Here is a 19,889-nt window from a genome sequence, read left to right on the forward strand (position 1 = left end):
GGGTATGTGGATATGTTCACAGGGTGACTCCATGACTCCATATGGGATGTTGTAAGTTGTAAATGTTCCAGAATTGGACAAACATTGAATGATCAGAGGTTAAAATGTTTGGAACAGTCCATTTTGGAGTCAGAAGATTTTGCACCTTGCCTTAAAACAGGCCTCCGTTTTACTGAAATTTACTTTTATATGCTGAGTTATACTGGCATGATCCTTGCAGGATTATTTTGGGTGTGTCTTACTCCAAAGGAAGTCCCATTGGATCTAAAAAAGGCTTACTGCATGGAAATATGTTCCAATGTATTCAGATATGGCTGGGGACAGAGGAGAGAGATTTACTCATTCATTACGTTTTTTTCCTAACTTTTTTCAAAGGATTTTCACTTGAGGGGGGGACAAATTACATTTGTATTTCCTGCAATAATGCCCTGGATCCAATCAATATAATTGAAGACCTTGGTGTAGACGCCAGGCTCAAGAGGTTGGGCACAAGGGAAGCCCCCCAAAGATACAATGCCCTGGAATTCTCCATTACAGAGGAGGGGTCCCCCGGAGTCACCCTGTGGAGAAAATAAAACATTATAAAGCAGCATGTTACTATCTGAATAGGAAGTGGAGCAAACAGTTCCCTTTTTGTTCCACCTTCCATTCCTGTACAGTTCCAGATGTTTCACTTCAGTGTTCCCCAACACTGGTTCCTTGTAGAAGTGGGGATTTAACCCAGAATTCCCCCACCAGCATCACCACTATTGGGAACTCTGGTAGTTGAAACCCAGACACCTAGAAGGCACACAAGTTAGAAAAAACTCGGTATGTTTCTACCAAGATGCCTTCAAGGCTAGATCCCTACCATAACACTGAAAACTGGCATAATTCGCTTAGGAATCTTACTCAGAGGGGATCATCTTACCCGACATGAATCTTTGCCTCCTTCCAGCTCTCCTGCACACAACTTGTTGTTGTTCACTACCAACCATGGGTAAGCTGCTTGACACACCTGATTATGGACTATTTGAATGTCAACACAATAAGGGACTTTGGGATAAGTCTCTGAAAAGATTAAAAATAGACAAAGTTACACAGTTTCGCCTTTCCCAATTGGCCACCCAGACACACAGAACTACAGTATCTTTGTCTCCAATTACCAGAGCTGGTCGCACTGTCTGGGAGTGGGAGGTATTGTCTCCCAAAGCTGTTGAAAGGCACTAATTTGGGAAAAATAGGTCTAGTTAAATGCTTGCAAAGGATGGTTTTTGTCAAGTTATTGACAGATTTTAAACCTGTTAATGGGAATTAGAGGGTTCTCAAATTCCTCCAACGGAGTGCAAAGATTGCCCTGTTGGAAAAGTGGGGCTTTTGCCAATTCCAGTGTGGCAGAACTGATCTTGCGTCCCCTGGAGGTGGCATGGGTGATCTAGAAGACAGCGAGTCTCCTTCCTCCTCATCCAGGGGTAGGCAATCTTTTTGAGCTAAGAGCACATTTGGTATTTTGAGAGCAGGTGGTAGATGGACTCCGAAAATATCTTATGGGAGACTTGTCAGTTTACAAAATGGGCATGGCCAGTCACAAAACACCTCCCTTATTAAAGGTAATCAAGCCATGCAAGACTGCCATGCCAGTGGGACCTTTTTGGTTCCCAATGGCATTGCTATAAACAAACATGCTAGAAACTGGTGTTTTGCTATGCAGCATGCCAGTTTTGTATTTCTTTTATTCTAAGAACCTTGTGGGGCATGGAACTGATGAGGAAATGGAATCGAGGCAACCCATTGCCTACTCATGTTCCAACCTCTTCAAATTACATCAGACATAGTGGGACTCTAAGCCTGGTTGATGTTCCATCAAAAGCCGGATCTGAGACAGTGTAGACAGAGACACCTACCCTCGGGAGATGTGATTGTGCCCCAGCCCATAACACGGCAACTTGAGCCCACAGTGGAAGATTTGGAGGGCAGGCTGAGAGGTGCGATGTGTGTGTTGTACTCAATGGAGCTGTTCAGTCTGATCAACATGATGTCATGGTCGAATATGGTACAGTTGCTACTGTTGGGACAACACCATTTCTCCATCGGGACTCTTATCTGCTCATCCCCATTTGGCATATCTGTGTTATGCACACCAAGCTTTAACCAGAGTTTCTCACTGCAAGAAAAACAACAAAAAGTTAAACTTCTGGTGGGGCAATGGTGGACTGAGCTGGTTTTTTCCACTGTCTGTGGACTGACCTGTCAGAATGGCTTTTTTTCTTGGGCTAGGCAGGCTTCCTTAGAGCCCAAAAGCATTCTCCAGATTAAGGAAAACCCCAGGAATCACCCCATGTGTTCTCCAGACAGTTGGTCACAGCCAGAAGACTGCAAAATGGCATTTCAGGATTGACTGGTAAGCAATCAGCTGGGAGGCAGGGCCATCATCTTCTTCCCAAGTTGCTCTGAAGCCATAACGGACCTTAAAGCTGCCCACCTCATTTCTATAGCACTAAGGTTTTTTTTGTTTGAATTTTACCAAAGAGAGGCTTTCTACAACAAGAAATGCGGAATCTCTTGGTGACTCTCATTATTTTTGAAAATTATTAATTTGGTAATTTGGCTTTTTATATATAATTGGTTAAATTGAGATTTAAAGAATTTTGGGTTTTTTAATTGCTTTTATTAAAGTGATTTTTGAGGAATATAAAACTTTCTCTTCTTTATTGAATCTGCAGATTGGAGTTCTGATCTATTTGCTTTCACTTTCCCATAATGCAGTTTGTTATTACTTTTTATTTTCCTGATTGGTCACACGGGAGATAAAAAGGCTGGAGAGAGTGTTCAGTTACAGCATTAATGACTTTACCTTCCTGAGGCACTAGAGGGTGCCATAATCTATCTTACTGTTAAGAAATATGGAGGAAATTAATTTGATATTTAAAGGTCTCTACAATGCTGTTATTCAAGTCTTGGAGCATTTCTCAGAATTTGTCACAAGAATTGAGAGAAACTGATAAGGCTGAAAACTACCTTAAGAGTAAAGTGGTTTTTCCAAAGAAAAAGATGAGAATTGGTGACTTAGGTTTAAATATTCAAAGGAAAATTGAGTTGTCAAAAGTTGAAGATAAGAAGACAGTGTTGCCACCACACCATGCTCAAGAAAGAGAATTAAACTCTAGAGGCTGGAAGATTTTGGACAAATATTTGGGCTTTTTAAAGCAGGTTGTAGCAAGAAGAAAGCTCTGTAGCTAATACTGAGAAATGTAAATGCCTTGGTTTACTTTGAAGTGGGATGACTGTCTCAGTGTGTTTATCAGAATGGTTTCTTAAAAGTTTGGATAAATGGCTATGCTGTTTTGAAAATTCTTACATTTTTGGTAAATGCCTAGGTTATTGTTTAAACATGGTTATCAGGATGGCTTTTTATGGGTTTAGATAAATGTTTATGCTGTTTGGATAATTTTTTTATATTTTTGGCTAATGTTAGTTTAGTTGGCAGATAGGAGCAACTTATAGTGAAGAAGGGTAGTGTTTGTTACCATATTAGGTTCCAAAATATGCTTGAAGGGTTTTATGTGTTTTTCTTTAATTGGGAAGGTAATTTTGTTTTAGAAGGGAATGTAATAATGGGAATTTAAATGCTTTATAGAAATAAAGTTTACTATAATATGAATTGGAGTAAGAGATTGATATTGACTTTTGTATATCTTTGTCATAGAAAGTCAGAAGTCAATTTGTAGTACTTTGTTTTGTGTTTTTTCACACCTTTTTAGTTCTGTTTCTTTTTCTCTGTAGGCTTCTTTGTTCCAATCTTATTAGTTTTTATGTACATTTTGAAAATGCTTTAATAAAGTTTTCTAAAAAGAAAAAGAAAAGAAAGACAACAAAAAGTTGAGGGGTCACTTAAAGTCTAGATTACTCGGGATGGTTACTTGACCTCATCTTCGGCCTTCAGGTGTGAGGCCAAGCTGAAGCTGCCATAACTAAAGATGAAGCAGGCAGGTAAGTTTGTTGTTTATTCGTTCAGTCGCTTCTGACTCTTCATGACTTCATGGACCAGCCCATGCCAGAGCTTCCTGTCAGTTGTCGCCACCCCCAGCTCCCCCAAGGTTGAGTCCATCACCTCTAGAATATCATCTATCCACCTTGCCCTTGGTCGGCCCCTCTTCCTTTTGCCTTCCACTCTCCCTAGCATCAGCATCTTCTCCAGGGTGTCCTGTCTTCTCATTCTATGGCCAAAGTACTTCAGTTTTGCCTTTAATATCATTCCCTCAAGTGAGCAGTCTGGCTTTATTTCCTGGAGTATGGACTAAGAAAGAGGGATGGAAGCTGCCAAGTCTGGACCCAAAGATGACTCAAGGAGTGGGCGGCCTTCAGAATCCCTTTTTATCCCCAAAAGTTCTTGCTTTGTTGATTAGCTGGGACCATGTGCTCAGGCCCAACGTCCTTTGTTCAGGTGACATTTTTTGACTTTGTTTCCTTAATAGCTTGTTTCCTTCTTATCTACCTCTCTGAAGGGATCTTTTAGACAAGATTCTTAGCTTTCTGTCCTCTCTACTTACCTGCCGGCTTCATCTTTAGTTATGGCAGCTTCAGCCTAGTCTCACTCTGCTAGGATCATTAGTGCCAAATAAGAAAGGGCCATAACTCAGTTTAATACCCAGCATCTCCAGTTGGGTTTGGGGGGAAAAAAATGCCTGAAACCTGGTAAAGCTGCAGTCAATCCATGCTGATAAGACTGGTTGAGATGTCCCAAAGGTCTGGGTTCACTCAAGAACTTTACTTGGGTGATTGTATTAAGCTATTTTTATAATCGATGCAAAATCTTGAAGCCTAAACAAACCTATGCACTGGGTTTGTACAACAAGCTAAATCGCATAATGTGGGGAGGGTGGAGAAGCAAGTTTAGCACTAAGCAAGCTCAGTATATAGTATCAATAAATCTCTTTTCCTGACTTGGATGTGCATTGTGTGAATGTGGCCCTTATAAACCATAGATGACTGTGTTAAAGGGTTGAGATAGGACCCGTGTAATGAAGCTATTAATGTTATGATTTTATGCTAAAAAAATCCTCTCTCAACCCAACCTATCCCGAAAGACGGTGGGATAAATAAATAAGAACACAAGATCTGGATGGCGCCCACTTGCCGTTGTTTAGTAGAGCTGAGAAGATCTGGCTCTTCACCTAGGCCTTTGGTGAGGGAGAGAGACCACTCACTTCATCATGCTTGCCATCTTTTATCTTTCTCTTCTATGCTTTGTTGATTTTTATTGTAATTTCTTTGGTTATTGCAACCCGCCCAAAGTCATTAAGAGTCAGGCAGCATATGGTTAAATTATTATTATTATTTCCCAGAAAAAAGGAAAGATATACTATAAACACTATGGTGAAGGAGAAGGAGATTCCACCATAGATAGAAACACTGTTGCTCAAGATATGATTATGAGGAGGACCAGCAGCAGAACAGAGGTACCCTTTCAACATGCACAGAGAGACCACTACAAACTAGCAGAAGCATTATAAAAAAATCTTGAAATCTAAACAAACTCTCTCTCAACCCTTCCTGGGCCCCTTCTTGGCAGCCCACCACCACTGGAGGCACCCTAATCCAGCAATTCCTTTTGGCCTTCCGGATCCAAACGTTTGGACCTTGGTGTTTCCGGTTCTTTTCTTGTTTCTGCCTGGCATGTATTCTTTTCATGTTGCCAGCTTCCTTATCTGTAGCTTTTATGTTGAAATTGTAGCATGTAAAGGTTGGAGGAACCCAGAAGATCATCTAGTCAACTCTGCCCGAGGTAAGAATCTGCCTCTCTAGCATCCCTGACAGATGGCTCTCCAGCCTAGGAGAGTCCACACACCCCCGGTCCGACCGGTCCGTTGTGGAAGACGTCTTCCTGATGACGAACTGCAATCTACCTCCTTATCAATTAAACCCAGTTTCCTCTCCTGTCTGGACCAACTTGGAACAATTCTGCCCCCTCTTCTGTGCAACAGCTACACTACAAACACTACAGACTAACAGAAGCATTATAAAAAAAACTTTAAATCTGAACAAGACCTCCCTCGACCCATCCTTATTCTGTAATGCCCTCACCTGTAGCAGTGCGCAGCACTGAGCACCCAGTCATGGTTGAGCAAGATTCCAGAGCAGAAAGGGCCTATGGAGTCATAGAAGAGTGCAAGGAAAGGATGTTCATTTTCTTTACATTCAACACCTCCAATGATCCGTTCGTGAGATCCTGACGCTGCAAAGAAACCAAGGAAGTTCACTGTTTGGCTGTGGAATGGAACAGACTCGCTTGTATTGGTATACTGTGTCTACCAACACACTAATTTTGGAGGTGCAAAGCAGACTGCGGGGCCCACACCACTTCAACAACGTGGAATACTTGCAAATCACATACATGCACATGCCCATGTATGTGAGCTTCCTGTGAATCTTTAAGATAAGAACAGTTTGAGATCTTATCTTCCTGTTGAAGAACACAAGAAAATTCAATTTCTTCTGCTTTCCGACATGGTTTCAGGAAAGCGGATCTCTTTTCATTAAATGTTAAACAGAGATGCTAGCTCACCAGGGTCTGAAATAACATACGCCCAGGCCCTTAACATTGAAATACCTTACCGAAGCAGGCTCTGCTTTGCCTTGCCACTTAGTTAGTAGTGCTAAGATTTGTGGGTAGAAAGGTTTCCAAGACAGGAGGGCTGACCTACTCAATGTGGAAGTGTAGACTTTTATCCCCAGAATTCCCATCCCATGTTGTTTAAAACCATTTCTTGCTGCTCGAACTATAGAAGCTCCTTGGAGCACCTTACAAACAGTATCAATGAGCTTATCGTACTTTCAGCCAGTTAAACCAAGACAAAGGCCATGATCAGCAAGCTTGTACAAGCAGAACTGGAGGCCGATGTTTAGCCCTTTTAACTCACTTTCCCTTTGCCTGCACAATGGGGAACTAGTTGTTAACAGATGGCTAAATCTGACTCCCCCTTTGCAGGTCTGTACAGCTCTACTTTCCCAAGACTGTTTTTGCACACCAGTTAGGATGCCTGGACCCAAAAACTGGGACCATTGAGGTCAAACCAGGACATATGGTAAACTTAAACAGTGAGACCATCCCAGCTTTCAGGTTTACCATCTGTGAGAAATTACCTACAAACAAAAAGGGATATTTGACTTTCAAGCCACAGTTCTTAAAATTACTGTCCTTAACATCTCCAGCAATGCTGGAAAGTGGTCAGATAGCATGATGAAATGGCTTCTGCCTTTCTGATGGCTGAGGTGTAAGAGGCAGCTGGTCTTAGCAGAAGCTATGGTATCATTTTGCTTTGTATCTTCTCTGCTGCTCAGGAACTTGGTGGTATCACTGTCAATCAGATTACACTAATCAGTTGAAGTAAGGAAAATAGATCAGATTAGCTTCTAAAAAGGAGGGACATTTACCAGCTTTTGGTTCAGAGTTTTAACTTATTGTACTGCGCCACCAAGCAAAATACTCTTTTCAGATGGCCCCATGGAATGGCAGAATAGGGGGCAGAAGGAGAGAAAGTGGGGAAGAGATTGATGAGAATGGGATTAAATCTATGAAGATGGAAGTACTTCACTAAAACAAAATGGTTTGAGCCAACACTGATGGCAATAAAATCCCTACATGCAAGTTTTGATATTTGTTTCAGAAGCAATGACCCAGATGTTGTATGCTGTGTAATGCAGCCAATCTGTGTTCTAAGAGAATGGGAGTTACATTAAATCCAACAGATTTATACCTGTTTGGACAAAAATGTATGGCTATTTCATGCACCATTTTTTAAAGACCATCCTAAGATTCATTCCTCCCCAACCCTTTTCTCAGTGCATCTAATATTAATATATGATCTTCTCTATTGAAGTCAGTTGCCAAATAAATGGAAACATGAAAGGAAGCTGGAAATTCTTGGGATTATATATATATTTTAACTGATTCGTTTTGCTGACATGAATGAAATGTATCAATTCACATCACTGTTGTCAATACTCTGATATTCTTTGATTGGAACTTCTCCATTTGTGTGGTCTGGGTCTTCCTCCCCTACTCTTTGCCCTTGCCCTGGTTGTACATCTAGAATTAATAATTACATGCAAGTTCACTCATGTAACTGGAGGTTTAAACAAAAAAGGTGCCTAGAGTTTCAACCACCCTTTGCTCCATTGCCCTGGTTCTTACCGTAAGAAAGCTGCAGTATCAGAAGGCTGGCTAGCAATCTGGTCACTGCCATAGCATCAATTCTTCGTGGCAAACAGTCCACCCGGTTTTAGAAGTAGGAAACAAGTCCAGCAAGAAGAAAGCAGAGTTTGAAATATTTGGCTGAGTACTTTGTTCCTTTCAACTCAAGGCTGAGGCACAGGTGTCAAAAACATGCCAGCTTCTCACCCTTGTTTACTTGGCTCAATCATGCAGCCCGAGAGAGAAAATGATGCTGATAACCAGGCTGATATGTATCTCGATAAAAACAGCCTGCTGGAAAGCAAAAACTCAAGATGTGGTTACTGCTTCCTACATGAGACGTTGGTACAGAATTCAAGAGAGCCATTTCAGCTGGAAGGAAAACAGATTTTAAAAAAATCATTCTAACTAGAAATATTCTCAAGCCTCAAAAAGCCAAATCAGGGCCAGGGCAGTTACAGCATGGTTAGACCATAGAAAGTCAGCCTGCACTCAATTGATCAATTTGCCTGTGCGGTGGGGAAAAATGGCTGCTCCTGTATTGTTAATAGCGGGGGCAACAGATACAAACTTAGTCCAAAATGTTTTCAGTGTTGTGGGACCAGTTTGAAAGCACTCCACATTTTCCATTCTAGGATCCAGTTTTGAAAGCATGGAAATCCTGACTGCTCTCCACAGCTGTAATTTGTCTGAATTTGACTTAGCAGAGCCTTCTTTAAACTGGACGCCCTCCAGATGTATGGACGTCAACTCCTAGAATTCCCCAGCCAGGATGGTCATTGTGGAGAATTATGGGAGTTGAAGTCTGTACAACTGGAGAGTACTATGGTTGGGTACCATTCATGGTATGGGGCTGGGTTATTTGAGGGACTGCCTCTTCCTAATAATGTCTACCTGTCTTGTCAGGAGAGGCATGCTATTAGGCAGTGCCATCTGTCAGGCCTAGCCCAAGAATGACATGGAAGCAATCCAGCCAAATTTCAATTCTTCATTTGCTTATACCATATAGACAGAAACTTGCCAGACTAAACTTGTACCACTCTAACCTAAAGGATATAACCTGGGAGATTCTAGGCCTGGGCATGGCTATTCTGAATCTCTTAATCTAATCTATATATATATTATAGTAATTATTTTTTTTGTGAGCCAATTGCAACGAAATTTCATTTTAATGTGCACCTTGGTGTATAGTGGAATGGCAGGAAATCAGAAGACGTTTAATCCTTGGGAGAAGAGCAATGACAAATCTCGATAAAATAGTTAAGAGCAGAGACATCACACTGACAACAAAGGTTCGCATAGTTAAAGCAATGGTATTCCCCATAGTAACATATGGCTGCGAGAGCTGGACCATAAGGAAGGCTAAGAGAAGGAAGATCGATGCTTTTGAACTGTGGTGTTGGAGGAAAATTCTGAGAGTGCCTTGGACTGCAAGAAGATCCAACCAGTCCATCCTCCAGGAAATCAAGCCAGACTGCTCACTTGAGGGAATGATATTAAAGGCAAAACTGAAATACTTTGGCCACATAATGAGAAGACAGGACACCCTGGAGAAGATGCTGATGCTGGGGAAAGTGGAAGGCAAAAGGAAGAGGGGCTGACCAAGGGCAAGATGGATGGATGATATTCTAGAGGTGACGGACTCATCCTTGGAGGAGCTGGGGGTGTTGACGACTGACAGGAAGCTCTGGCGTGGGCTGGTCCATGAAGTCATGAAGAGTAGGAAGCGACTGAACGAATAAACAACAAAAGTTCTATTCTATTCTATTCTGTTCTGTTCTGTTCTAGTTCTATTCTATTCTCTTCCCACAGTCTGGGCTGTGCTGTTTCTTGTCCTGCCCCTCTCCTTGGAATGTGCTCCCTCCTTCCTGAGAACCAGCTGCATTACTGTAGTCTGTCACATCACCTCCTATTTTGTAGACACGTTCCATCACACCATCTGGCAGGGCCCAGGAAGAGAGCCTTTTATTGTCATGGCACCCACTGCTTGGAACACCATCCGCTCGGACGTTAGATTGGCCCTAACCCTACTGGCTTTTCATAAGGTCTTAAAAAGACCTGGGTTTGTCACCAGGTTTGAGGATCCAGATGCGTGGTACAGCCTGTACAGTGGCAGTGTTAATTGCTATTGTTTTTGTATCTCAGCTGCTGACTGTATTTGTACAGGTATTGTTTTTGCATTGTTTCTTTTTAAATATAGTTTTGAATTGTTGTTAGCCACCCAAAGTCATGAACTTGAAATGGGTGGCCATGTACATTGAAATAAACATGGTTACACAGACCATGGTTTAAGTAAACATGGTTTATTCATAAATGTAAATAAACATGATTTAAATAAATATGGTTTAATAATAAACAAACATGGTTAAACAGACCATTAAGCACAGAGATACGAAACATTTTTCCCCCTTTCTTTTTCGGAGCTTCAGACTTTGAAAAAAAGGGTTATTGTAGGTTACTGTAGTGAACTTCAATTAAAATGAATAATCTTTCTTAGCGGTAGGAAGCTTTTTTAAATAGAAATGCAGAGTCTCTCGATGAATGGCAGAAAAAAATCCGCGTGCTAGAAGCTAGAGCAGCGGTGAGCTCCTTCTCACTGCACGTCTGCACGTGTCCGACTCTAGGGGGTGGTGCTCATCTCCGTTTCAATGCCGAAGAGCTGGCGTTTGTCCAAACACACTTCCGTGGTCATGTGGCCAGCATGACTACACGGAACGTCGTTACCTGCCCGCCGAAGCGGTACCTATTAATCTACTCACATTTGCATGTTTTCGAACTGCTAGGTGAGCAGGAGATGGGACTAGCAACGGGAGCCCAGAAAATGGGGCAGCTCAATAACTAGGTTAAGCGTACAGCCCGAAAGCAGCCTTTGTGCTCCGGCGCCGGGCAGATCCAGAAAGGCACCCCGCTGCCTCAGCAGCCCACCTCGCCACTAGGGAGAGCTCGCTATTGCGCAAGACCCGCCCGGAGAAACCTCGTACCGCACTCCCTGACAGGAAAACGAGGGGCCGGGCTAGCGCGTCCTCGCGCTCGTTCTTCCGCCGCTGCTCTAGCTCCCCCCATCTCTGGTTCCGGTGTCCCGGTGGCCTGTTCTGCAGGTGAAAGTCACTTTGAGGAAGTCGCTGCTTCATCGGCCTCGTTGCGGTGAGAAGCCGGGAGCTCGCTCCCAGCCGGGCGGGGAAGAGAAGCCCGGCTGCCCCGGGCCTTGCTCCGCCCTCGGGGCGGCCTGGGCTCCGCCGCGGCCCCGACCCTCCGTGGAGACGGCGGGAAGGCCCGGCGCTGATCTCGCCTCCGCCCCGAAGGGGAGCCGCGCCCGTCCGGGGAGGGCGACACCCTCGGGGCGTGCTTGGGCCGCAGGCTCCGTCCGCCTCGGCCGTTGGCGTGCCGGCTGGGGATGATGGGGTTTGGAGTCCGGTGCATTCGGAGGGCGGCGGCGGCGGCAGCACAAGGATTCGGGGTCCTTCGGGAGCTTTGGACCCCAACCAGCGACAGTTCTGGGTCTGGCCCGGCTGGTGGGGAAGTGAAGTCCTCAGCTGCCGCAGGACCCCGCCTTGCCATTCCCCGGGCATCAGTTAAGGAAGGCGCCTCTGCGGATCGCGGCCCTTCCCCTGACTTTTCACGCGCACGCACAGTCATATTTTCTTTGGTTGCCTCCCCTTTTGTTCTTAGCACCCCCCACCCCTCAAAAAGTAAGGGTGCTCAGGGAGGGAGGGGGAGGAGGAGGCCGGTTTTGGTGAAATCTGCCCTCCCGATTTGTCCTGGGCAGAAATACTTTCCATTCAGACCAAGCCTTTGCGGGACCACCCAGGGACCTTCTCTTTAAAAACAGAACAAAGCTGTTTAATAAGAAACTGCACCCAAGCAATCTTAACGCTGAAGTTAACCTTCCAGCCGAATGGTACTTTCTGCCAGCTATTCCACAAGTTTAATAAACCATCATCATTAGTTGGAGGATTGCGTGCTGGTGTTTCCATTTGGCCTGTCTAGCCTGGGTTGTTTTCATCATAGATTGGCACTTATATGAAGATTAGAAATATCAACAAGAAAGTTAAGGTACATCAGATTTGGGCATCAAAGGGCCCTTTCCCCCCTTGCTTTTGCCTTGATTTAACTAAAAAAAAACACCTTGAATTTCTAATAGCTAAATTTACACAGAAGCCGGGGTAGCCTAAAATTAAATGGGGCAGTGTCTGTGGTTCAGTGAATGGTGGGAACCCAGCCACTGTTTTATCATGTTATGTCAACCACAGGTGAAGCCCTCACACAGTTTTATTTGGGTATCAGGTATTATGTGAACACAGCAACTGTTTAGTAGTCTGAGTGTAGGGAGTTGTTGAACCCAGCTAATGTGTATTAATTAATTTGATTACAGTAATGGGCACACTACCTCATGTGTGGCATATAATTTTTGTTATTGTTTTCCTGTCTACAGGCAAGATACCGTGTACCTTTCACCCCCACCCCATATGTAATCATTTTAGTAAAGAGCTCTTTCCTTCTTTTATATATACAAATGTCATAAAGTCTGAGTTAAAGGGACCCAAGTAGCAACTTGGTGAAAACTTAAGATTCTTTTCTTCTTCCCATTGTTCAAGTGAGATATTTTAGGAGCTGCTTAGAAAGAATCGCTTTGGTAGAGGCGGCTTTCTTTCAAACTGCATCTAGACTGAACTAATAAATAAGCAAGACATTTCTCTTATTTAGTCATCTATTCAAGGTTCAGAAGCTTAATTGTGTATGGATCTGATTATCCTACCGTTGAACAACCACATCCGTTCCCCGAATTTGATTCTTTATTATTTTGGGCAACTCTGTCACATGAAACCAGCAAGCAGAGCTGCAGAATAAAGTATCTGCTTCCGATTTCTTGACATTTGAGTGTTCTGAAGCCTTATTTATGGCGGGAATATTACTATTTCTGCTCAGCAGGCTAGAATATATATCTTGATCTGATTTGCTAAAAACCTCTTAGCTTGTCTGCTGCAAAGCTCAAGGGTGAAACCGTATCACTCCAGCCTGTTACCAGACAGGGGCATATTAATGTATTAAATAAAAATATCTGTTGGTCCCTGATAAGGGTACCAAGGCTTCCTCCTATTTAGCAGGAAGGAGTTCCAGACATATTTCTATGAGTATATAGGATCTGATTCCACTTTTAAGGTAGCCAATGTGAGCAGAAGATTTAATTTTTGCTTCACAGATTGCGAATAGGAGAACTGGACTCTACAGGTAGTCCTTGTTTAGTGACTGCAATTGGGATAGGCAACTCACTTGTTAAGTGAAGCAGTCGCTAAGTGAAAATCACATGACCACAATGGTGCTTAAAATTTTGCTTCAGCTTTCCTTTGCTTTACAGCGTCAAAAGAATACGATCCCAAACAGCTGGGTGAACCCAAACAGTGGGGAAGGTTTCAAGAACTCGACCCACAAGGAAGCCAGGTAAAAGGGCAAATATTATAGCTCTTTTTCCCCACTCTTCTGCCCTTTGGAATGTTCACCCAGCACTTGGATAATTAGCAAGAAGAGAATTGATGTTTGTATTTACATTCATTGGAGAGGAAGGGATTACAAGGCACTAAGCAGGCACACAATGGGGAATACACATTGAAAGGAAGGTGCTGGTGCTGGCTGTGTGAGTAGGGTGCACAAGCTACTTGGGCAAAGAAAAACCTTCAGTGTGAAACTGATTAAGGTCTTGTCAGTGTCAGGCAGCAGGGGTGGGAGAGTTCTAATCAACGAATTGAAAGTCACAGAGCTGAGCTTAACTTACAGATTGCACCTTTTGAGGAAGCCCTGTGCTGCAGAAAAGCATCTCAGAAAGAGATAGCTCGTTTAAGCAATCTCTCTGCTCTGTGAGTGGTGGGGGAGAAAAAATGGGTCAGGCAGAGACAATGAGATACCATACAGATTGACCGTAATGGCGAACACACGACAGAGAAGCTGCAGTGGTTGTAAATGCGGGCGTTGGTTGCAAAGTTACTTTGTCATCACTGTCCTAACTGCGAATAGTCGCTGTCTGAGGCAGCCGCTAAATGAGGATGACCTGTACTGTAATAGGAGCTGGTGATAATATTCCTGTGGCAAGGCAACTGTGATTAGAAGCTGGGAGGCAAGAACTTACATACAGGGGAAGTGGCTTGCACTGTTTAAAAAGAAATTTAAATATTTGAGCACTACTTACCGTGAGAGAACACAGGCTGTGCAGAATTGCCAGTGTCTTTGTTGTTGGACTAGGACCAATGAGAACAATTCCTGCTCAGAATTGCACTTGTTTTGTAAAACCGCCCCATCAAAGATAATGTAAATGCTGCCTTTATTCTTGGTCAGTGGTGTGGAAAGATTTATCGGCATCTCTTACTGCCCTGGGTAGACCCTGTGAAATATTGATTGATTATGTGCCATCAGTGAATGTTGACTCTTAGGGACTACATGGATAGATCTTTTCAAGACGGTCTGTCCTCAGCCCGGCCCTTCATGTCTTCCAGTGGTGCTCCCTTTGCTGTTTTAATTGAGTCCATCCACCTTGCTGCTAGTTGTTCTCTTCTTCTCTTTCCTTCCACCTTTCCCAACAGATAGACTTCTCAAGAGAGCTAGGTCTTCGTATAACACATCCAAAAAATTTGAACCTGGTCATTCGTGCCTTGAGCAAGAACTCTAGTTGGATTTGTTTGATGAACCATTTGTTTGTTTCTTGGCTGTCCATGGTATTCTCAGGAAACCTCTCCAACACCACAGTTCAAAAGCATCAATACTCTTTCTATCCCACTTCCTCGGAGTTCCAGTTTTCACTTCCACAGATTGTCACAGGGGAAAAAAAAAACATTGCCTGCATGATTTTGATCTTTGTATGTACAAACACATCACCGCATCTGAATATTTTTTCCAAGTCCTTCATTGCTACCCTACCAAATACTAGTCTGAAAATGTTGCTTTGATATTTTGCTTTGCTATCTGGATTAACAGGGTGGATGTCAGCTAATGATTTATAAGCATTTATAACTTTCTACTTAGAATAAGATGGCTGCTGCAATCCAGTCATGAATTCTTTTGGGGATAAACTTGCCATAGGGGAACATGAACCTTGGGGAATGTCTTCTAATAGTCTTCGTATAATGTCTTCTAATAGTTAATACTTTGGAGCATCTGGGAATATCCTGATTTCATATCCATTTTTAGAAAAAAGGAGTATGACTGAAGTCGTCAAACGCAAGATAGAGAACTACAAAACAGCTCCATTTGACAGTAGGTTCCCGAACCAAAACCAAACACGGGGCTGCTGGCAGAACTATCTTGGTTAGTATAATTGATGCATGTGAATGTTTGTGTCTCTGCAGTATGGATAAGAAAAAAGACTTGTTTTTATCCTGGAATCTTAGTTTGTGAAAAGTCATAAATATTTTTCTCTACTGAAGTGAAAATAAAATATTATTTAGAGACAAGCTTAAGCATCAAGATGGTACTGCTCCCCCTTGTTCCTATACTAAAAACACTAGTTAGGTGATGAACAATAATTTCTTTGGCTTCAACTATTTTTTTTCCAGGTTTAACGCGTTAAATATATATTTTTTTTCTCTCAATTTTTCTTTTGAACTTTTCTGACAGCCTGGGTAAAACAAAGTTTAACTGTTTGTTTGTTCGTTCAATTGATCGTATTTTTATTGCCGCCCATCTCCTCTGGGAAAACAGTATAAAATTCAATAAAATCAGAATAATATCAATAAATATAAATATAAAATATAATAATTATAACTATACCAGGGAGGCAGTCCTGTTGCTTTAAAAACTCCTCAGTCCTCCGAAGAGCACTCGGTTTATCTTGCATATGCAAGCAAAAATACTGAGTTGTGGGGATTTGATAACATCTATCCTCTGGTTAGGCTGATGTGTAACACAATATTCAATCCTCATTGACTTTTTCCATAGCTACTGATTAGAGACTGAAAAAAAGCTGGGTTTGCTGATGCAGAGCGTGGATACAGAGAGGTTCTGTTTAATTTTGCAGACCCAAGTGTTGGATGATGTAAATTCTTCAAGCATATACACAATTCCTTTTAGGGACTGTTCTATTCTGTGTTCTAAAACAGATGCATTCTGCTCCATCATTGGCTTGAAACTTTTTTTTTCCTGGCAGATTTCCATCGCTGTGAGAAAGCTATGAATGCCAAAGGCAGTGATCCCTATGTCTGCCAGTGGTACAAAAAAGTATACACATCCCTGTGCCCTTCTTCATGGGTAAGTAAATGACATAAGCCTGGCTATAGCATTTTTGTACGAGAAACCAGTTTGGGGCAAAGGAAGACACTCGGTGACAGATTTTTCTCTCTTCAGTGGTACAGCCATGAGGGGTTAGGCAATCTGCTGAACAAAATACTTTGGACTACAACACCATAATCCCTGGCCATTGATCATGGGAGTTGTAGTTCTAGCACATCTGGGAGACACTTGGCTGCCTACCCTATGGTTATGCATGCCCACCAAAAACTCCATTCAGAACTGTATTCAAAATATTTTTTTATCTCTCTTTTTCAGGACATTTGCCTTGTTCAGAGTGGCTTAAAGCAACTAAAATGTAATAATCCTGTAATAAATATTTGTAAAAGTAGGGTTTTGAAGTAAGTCTGCTTAGTCTGAAGAATCATAGTGGCAGTGATGGAGACATTTTAACTTTAGCATTATAAATTAAGATGTACAAAATGTTTCACAATGTGAATGTTCAGAGTCTACTGAGAATATTCTCCAACCTCAGGATGGAGATCAAAATGGCTTGTTTTGAAGTGAGACTGTTTCCATTATGCTCAACCCATTCTGTTCAAGTCTGGAACATTCTGAATTCAAGATAGCTTCCATGCCTCCAATTATAGAGGACAGAAGACAGGGTTGCTCCATCTTGAACAATATTGAACAATAAGCCAGTTTGGTCTAGTGGTGAAGGCAACAGGCTAGAAACCAGGAGACGGTGAGTTCTAGTCCCGCCTTAGGCATGAAAGCCAGCTGGGTGACCTTCGGCCAGTCACTCTCTCTTAGCCCAACCCACCTCACAGGGTTGTTGTTGTGGGAAAAATAGGAGGAGGAAGGAATACTAGGGATGTTTACCGCCTTGAGTTATTTATAAAAAAAATAAAGGGATAGAAAATAAAATGAATAAATATTGGAAATGCAAAACAGTGTATGCAGGATCCATTCTCACAAGGTCAGAAATGATAACCAAAAAACAGACTAATCTGTTACTGAAAGAAGGGATAGGTAGAACCCATCCCTCTTGCCCAAATAAGAATGGCTTTAAACCTGTTAATGCTTTTTTTTTCTTCGTGTCAGAAGCACCTACCAAGGCATTTCTGTATTGAAAGGATTTGCCGGTGACATCACCATTGCCCGGGGGATGCCTGAGGGGGCTCCTTTCATGTCCCTGTTATTTTCCCACCAAAGTGGTACCTATGTATCTACTTGCATTTGCATGCTTTCAAACTGCTAAGTTAGCAGGAGCTGGGACAAGTTGACAGGAGCTCACTCTGTCACGCAGCTCGCGCTCTCGGGTTTCGAACTGCTGAGCTGCCAACCTTAACGGTCCTCTGACTCAGCGTCTTAACCACTGAGCCATCGCGGCCCCTACCTGTTATGCTGATGGACAAGAAAAAAAGATGCAAGATTGTAAACCTTGATTACACTATAAATAGGGCTTGCATTTCATACATAGCAATCACTGGCATTTGTAAATATGCTTTTCTATAATACATGTTCGTTTCAGAAGCTTGGTGTTCTTGTAAGCCTGCTTGTGTCAGTTTCTAGTCTCAGATCTTTGGGAGAAACCTGACAGTATGTCCCATAATTGCAGTTCCTTTAAACATTTGCAAAACAGTGCTTGAATGTTCCACGTTAAGGACTCTCTGTGGAAGTCTAGAACATTCTCAAGGGCTTGGCATCTGGGAGGCCACCAGAATGAAGAAGACAGTTCAGGGTTATTGATGAGTTGGTGTTTCCTTTCTTTCTTTCTTGATTGATTGATTTATATAGCTGCCCATCTCAAGTACATGACTCTGGGTGGCTCACAACATGAAAAACAAATAAAATATATACAAATATTAAAATAAAACAAGAAATAAAACACACAGCAGCCAGAGACTTGTAAAAAGCCCTCAACCTAGCCAACATACAAGGATGAAGGAGAAGTAGTGATGCCACTTTTTAAATGGTGAACATGTCTAGAACAATGACAGAGAAATCTCACCATTTACTGTGGCTTGAATGAGATTCTGAATAAACACACGTCATGCACATGGACAATGAAATACAGGTAGTCCTTGCTTAACAACCATTCATTTCGTGACGGTTCGGACTTACAGTACAACAGTGCTGGAAAAAACCGACTTACAGCTGGTCCTCACACTTAACGACCATCACAGGGCCCCGTGGTCATGTGATCACTATTTTTGACCTTCCTGGCCATCTTCTGGCACGCAAAATCAACAGGGAACTGCATGATTTGCTTAATGACCACGTGGTTCGCTTAACACCCCAGTGATTCGCTTATTGACCGCCGCAAAAAAAAGTCATAAAATCAGATCTAATTCTCTGAATGACCACTTTGTTTAGCAACTGAAATTCTGGTCCCAACTGTTGTTAAGTGAGGACTACCTGTAACATGCTAATATCTTTCTATAGCTTAATGTAGAGACCTCTGTGAGACTCCTTTTGCCCTAACAAAATACAGGATACTAAGACTACTGTAGGAAGTTGAGGCATCATCTCACAAGCAGTAGAATCTCCTGCCAGGTACTCTCTTAAATAAAGGATGAGGCAATCAAAGCAGAACTACTCCATTATCACGAGGAGTAAAAACCTGATCTCTTTTTTTAGAAATGGAGAAGCATAATTGTGCCAAAGAGTTACAGTTCTAACCGCATAACTCTTATCAGGAAACAGTGATCAAAGAAATGTGTTGGTCTTTTGCAGGTTGACAACTGGGATGAACTTCGAGAAAACGGCGCTTTTCCAGGCAAAATCTGATGGTCTTCTGTCTGCCAGTGGCTCCCTTTCTCAGGATGTTGCGCTGCTGAGTCCTTTCCACGTGGTACCTCTGAAGGATCGTCTGAAATGGTCCTTGTCTGTTTGACCAACTGAATCACTTAATAGTACAGAATCTTGGATATTACCCATTCTAATAAAATGCATAATACCCATGGCTGTGTTTATCCTGCTGACTCCACTAATGACTTAAGAATATGCTCTACTGCATGTAACATTCTCAAAGGATGGGACAGATGTCATTACTGTGGTATGTCATACTTTATCATTGGACCCCTTTTGACATGATATAGGCTTTCATTGGGTTAAACAGCTTATATTTAAATGGGAAACTTTATGGCTGCTTGTATGGTTGATAACAGAAATTACATCAGGGTCAGCCGTCTCACACCTGCTCATTTCCCAGTTGCTTATCTCATGTTCTGGGGTAAGCAGAGGCGACATAAGAGGTCCACTTGGGTAGGTTGCCTTGGTTTCAGCATATTTGAATTGCCCTCTTAACGTCATCTTTGCTTATCATAGGCAGCCATGAACAGGCAAAGATCTGATCTTGAAAAGGGCATCAGATATCAGATGGGATCACACATTGTGCTAGGTCCTTATGTATTTCTTTGCAGGCTAATGTGTTCTGCAGGCTTAGCTAACGGCTTAGTCTCTGTTTTATGGAGGGGAGAGTCTGCAGGGTTTAAACCCA

At 42.5% G+C, this 19,889-nt stretch overlaps 2 protein-coding genes across 3 annotated transcripts; one reads left to right on the forward strand and one right to left on the reverse strand.

The window, feature by feature from the left end:
* Positions 1–287: 287 nt before the first annotated feature.
* LOC134503189 (snake venom serine protease-like) lies at positions 288–8,397 on the reverse strand. The gene is made up of 5 exons (XM_063311861.1): positions 8,174–8,397; positions 6,064–6,214; positions 1,884–2,143; positions 911–1,050; positions 288–560 (listed from the first exon to the last, which is right to left on the reverse strand). The coding sequence occupies exons 1-5, from the start codon at positions 8,223–8,225 to the stop codon at positions 381–383; spliced, it is 783 nt and encodes a 260-aa protein (XP_063167931.1). The 5' UTR covers positions 8,226–8,397; the 3' UTR covers positions 288–380.
* Positions 8,398–11,186: 2,789 nt separating this feature from the next.
* Positions 11,187–19,350, forward strand: LOC134503322 (cytochrome c oxidase subunit 6B1). 2 transcript variants are annotated; one of them, XM_063312093.1, is made up of 4 exons: positions 11,187–11,317; positions 15,350–15,466; positions 16,305–16,405; positions 19,124–19,350. In XM_063312093.1, exons 2-4 carry the CDS (start codon positions 15,361–15,363, stop codon positions 19,175–19,177), a joined length of 261 nt encoding a protein of 86 aa, XP_063168163.1. In that variant the 5' UTR covers positions 11,187–11,317; positions 15,350–15,360; the 3' UTR covers positions 19,178–19,350. The 2 variants fall into 2 exon arrangements, with proteins under 2 accessions (XP_063168163.1, XP_063168164.1); XM_063312094.1 differs by having other exon boundaries at positions 11,249–11,271.
* The last annotated feature ends 539 nt before the right edge of the window (positions 19,351–19,889 follow it).

Source organism: Candoia aspera, chromosome 10 (genome assembly GCF_035149785.1).
Source record: "Candoia aspera isolate rCanAsp1 chromosome 10, rCanAsp1.hap2, whole genome shotgun sequence".
Classification (NCBI taxonomy): domain Eukaryota; kingdom Metazoa; phylum Chordata; class Lepidosauria; order Squamata; family Boidae; genus Candoia; species Candoia aspera.

Coding starts and splice junctions, on each gene's coding strand:
- LOC134503189 (XM_063311861.1), bottom strand. CDS start 8,225: ATGGCAGTGACCAGATTGCTAGCCAGCCTTCTGATACTGCAGCTTTCT. Junction 6,215..8,173: donor GATACTGCAGCTTTCTTACG/GTAAGAACCAGG, acceptor GTTTCTTTGCAG/CGTCAGGATCTCACGAACGG. Junction 1,051..1,883: donor CACAATCACATCTCCCGAGG/GTAGGTGTCTCT, acceptor TAATCTTTTCAG/AGACTTATCCCAAAGTCCCT.
- LOC134503322 (XM_063312093.1), top strand. CDS start 15,361: ATGACTGAAGTCGTCAAACGCAAGATAGAGAACTACAAAACAGCTCCA. Junction 15,467..16,304: donor CTGCTGGCAGAACTATCTTG/GTTAGTATAATT, acceptor TTTTCCTGGCAG/ATTTCCATCGCTGTGAGAAA. Junction 16,406..19,123: donor CCCTGTGCCCTTCTTCATGG/GTAAGTAAATGA, acceptor GGTCTTTTGCAG/GTTGACAACTGGGATGAACT.